Consider the following 3424-nt stretch of genomic DNA (forward strand, 5'->3'; position numbering starts at 1 on the left):
GTTACATCTGGACTGGATGTTTTTCTTTTGGATTTAAAAAACAAATGTGGGATTACCACCCAGCTTCAAACAGCTTTGTTTGGAGCAGAAACTCTTTTTTTAGCTGCTCTTCAGTATTGGATCACTTGTGATTGACACGTGTTTGTCTGTTCTCTCCATTACAAACAGATAAACAGAACCAGATGTTTGTTGTCAGTTTCAGATTTGGGTTGAGTCTGTTTAGACTGGAGCAGAGGCGAGCGCTGCACAGATGGAGCATCTTCTTGAGACCAAAGCTCAGATACCACACCTTAGTTCTATTGTGAGACCACTGGATCGGAAGCCAGTTTTCTTCAGCTACAGAACAGAAGTGTTGTTGTTGTTGTTGTTGTTGTTGTGCTTTGATGACTGATGATCCAGCACAGTTTAGCTGAGTTTTGTCCTGTATCTGACCCAAACCCAGTTGTTGTGTAGGGCAAGTTCTTTGTACCTCGTTTATTTCTGCAGTTTGAAGTAAAGCCAACAAAAGTCGATGTGATGTTTCTGATCGAGCTGTACATTTTTCTGAAGTTGCTGGAGAAAGAGGTGAATGGAAAATCATAAAAGATACAGAAGAAGAATGTGAATAGTCATCAGGGTTCTTATTAGTTTCTGGTTTCTTCTGTTCATCCATGAAAATGACGACCGTCTTTTTGTCACCACAGGAAGAACATTCGAAGTCTGTTTTTGGGCCGCTCCAGTGGGGCCACGGTGTTGTCGGGCTCCATTGCTGGTCTGGAGGGAAGCTCTCAGCTGGCCCTGCGACGAGCCACCAGTATGAGGAAGACCTTCACCACAGGTGTAGCAGCTGTCAAGAAGAAGAGTCTGTGCATCCAAGTCAAGCTCCAAGTGGTAAGGAGCCCACACCAGATGTTCAGCTTTCTGCAGGAGTCCACATGAGCCGTTCCTGGTTGTCCAACATATTTACACCTCGGACAACCAAATCTCGCTTGGAGCTAGTCCAGTGGGGCGGCACGGTGGCGTAGTTGGTAGAGCTGCCGTCCCTCAGCAAGAAGGTCGCCGGATCAAATCCCAGTCAGGGGCCTTTCTGGGTGGAGTTTGTAGGTTCTCTCTGTGCTGCGTGAGTTTTCTCCAGGTACTCCTGTTTCCTCCCACAGAACAGAAACGTGCATGTTAGTCTGATTAACTCTAAAATGTCCCTAGGTGAGAGAGAGAGTGGTTGTTTGTCTCATTTGTCTCTATGGGTCCCTGTGATGGACTGGAGACCAGTCCAGGTGTCCCTGTGATAGACTGGAGACCAGTTCATGTGTCCCTGTGATGGACTGGAGACCAGTTCATGTGTCCCTGTGATAGACTGGAGACCAGTCCAGGTGTCCCTGTGATAGACTGGAGACCAGTCCATGTGTCCCTGTGATGGACTGGAGACCAGTTCATGTGTTCCTGTGATAGACTGGAGACCAGTCCAGGTGTCCCTGTGATAGACTGGAGACCAGTTCATGTGTCCCTGTGATAGACTGGAGACCAGTTCATGTGTCCCTGTGATGGACTGGAGACCAGTCCAGGTGTCCCTGTGATAGACTGGAGACCAGTCCATGTGCCCCCCTCTTCTCACGCAGTGACTGCTGGACATGGGCACCAGTGACCCCCATGATCTGAAAAGGAAGAAACGGGTAAAGATGTTGGATGGATGCATGGATGGATGTAGTCCATCCATGCATCCATCCAATACTTACCTAAATGTGATTTCTTAGTTTTCTATTTTTAATAAACTTCAAAAACCTCAAAGTATTTTTCCACATAGTCATAATGGGGTATTGTGTGTAGAATTTAATTTGATACAATTAAAGCTGTAACACAACAACAAGTGGAAACAGTGAAGAGCTGTGAAGACTTTCAGGATGTAAATAACTATAAAATATCAGGAAGAGCTCGATCCATTGATGAACTGTAGAAGTCACCTTGTTCCCGTCCATGCTTTGTCTACAGGAGCTGAAAACTTGTTGTGGTTTGAAGCTTTTTAAATTCAGTTTCAAGTGTTTTATGATCTCTGATGATGAAGGCGCTTGTTTTTATGATCTTTTCTGTTTTTAGGATGCTTTGATTGACATGGTGCGTCGGTCCAAAGTTCACTTCGTCCACTGCCTGTTGCCTAAAGCAGAGGCAGTTGGAGGAGCTGAGCTCCGTGTAGCGCATGGGGAGAGTCTTGACTCGGGTCTCATGACTCTGGACCTGCACCTCCTGAGAGCTCAGCTTCGAGGAGCAAAGCTTCTAGATGCTCTGCGCATCTACAGACAAGGTGAGGAAGAAGTCATTAACTCCTTCGTCAACACATCTGAATGTAGTACTCTGCAATACAGGAACAGGTTAATGAGTGGGAAAGGTTTGAGATATATATGAGAATGAGACTAACCTGTAGAAATAAAGCTTGAATGAACTTCTACAAGTTAGAATTAACCAGTTAATGGGCAAAAGTCTGATCGTTTTTAATAACCTGTGATCAGCTGCTGGTTTTATCTAATTATTTTTAACGTTTGTGGTTCTAGTCTAAAGCCGTTTTAACACGTTTATGTAGAAGAAACCTCCAACTGCTTGAAGTGTACAAGTTTGTGGCTGCGAACTCGAGGTGACGCGTGGTTGCTGTTTCTGCCTCCAGGTTACCCGGACCACATGGTGTTTTCTGAGTTCCGGCGGCGTTTCGATGTCCTGTCACCACATCTGACCAAGAAACATGGACGTAACTACATCGTCACAGATGAGAAAAGGGTGAGTCTTCATATATGTAGGCTCTTTGTCAAACAGCTATACAACAGTCTAAAAACACACACAGCTGTTTTGTTTTCCATTTAACTTTAGAAAATTCTATAAAATCTCCAAAGCAAATTGTGGGTTAGTTTGTAGCTACATTGTCAAACTGACCAACACTGGAGAAACATCTGTAAACATCTCATGAACAGGCATGGTGCACCACAGTGATAAGGAAGTTACTGTGTCAGAACCACTGATTTTTCCTCTCCTACCATCACTATGGTTTAATACGTGTTAACACGATGCCTGATACAAGCAGAAGTTTGTGTTGGCTTCCCTCTCTTCAGTCACACAAAGTGCTGAGCAGCACCCCCTCTTCAACCTGTAGGGCAGGAGGACACAGTGGTCTTTTGGTTGTTGCGTGGCATCCAACAGGAGAACCCCTAAACTTTTATGTTCATCTGTAGAAGACATTTCATCTGGTGGACAAGTCCATGGCTCATCTTAGAGGAGCAACACCCGCCTCTCTTTTCAAGACAACTCGGTTTTAAAACTAATTACAAGCGCTAGCATGTTAGCACGTCAAATGCATACAGCCTAATGCAAGGCCGTTACAAAAGCTACTAACCATCTAATTAATTACTAACATCAGCTTGTAAAGCTCTTAATATTGTAAAGCTCTTAATATTGTAAAGCTCTT

At 44.5% G+C, this 3424-nt stretch overlaps 1 protein-coding gene across 1 annotated transcript in view; it reads left to right on the forward strand.

Annotated features, from left to right (window-relative positions):
* Nucleotides 1-3424, forward strand: part of myo18ab (myosin XVIIIAb) — a gene marked incomplete at its 3' end in the record, with an annotated part of 65905 nt that overhangs the window by 37918 nt on the left and 24563 nt on the right. The window contains 3 exon segments of the mRNA XM_037677746.1: nucleotides 684-870; nucleotides 2071-2275; nucleotides 2633-2742. Of these exon segments, the coding sequence (XP_037533674.1) occupies nucleotides 684-870; nucleotides 2071-2275; nucleotides 2633-2742 (502 nt within the window).

This window comes from Nematolebias whitei, chromosome 6, assembly GCF_014905685.2.
Source record: "Nematolebias whitei isolate Nwh7 chromosome 6, NemWhi1, whole genome shotgun sequence".
Taxonomy (NCBI): Eukaryota; Metazoa; Chordata; class Actinopteri; order Cyprinodontiformes; family Rivulidae; genus Nematolebias; species Nematolebias whitei.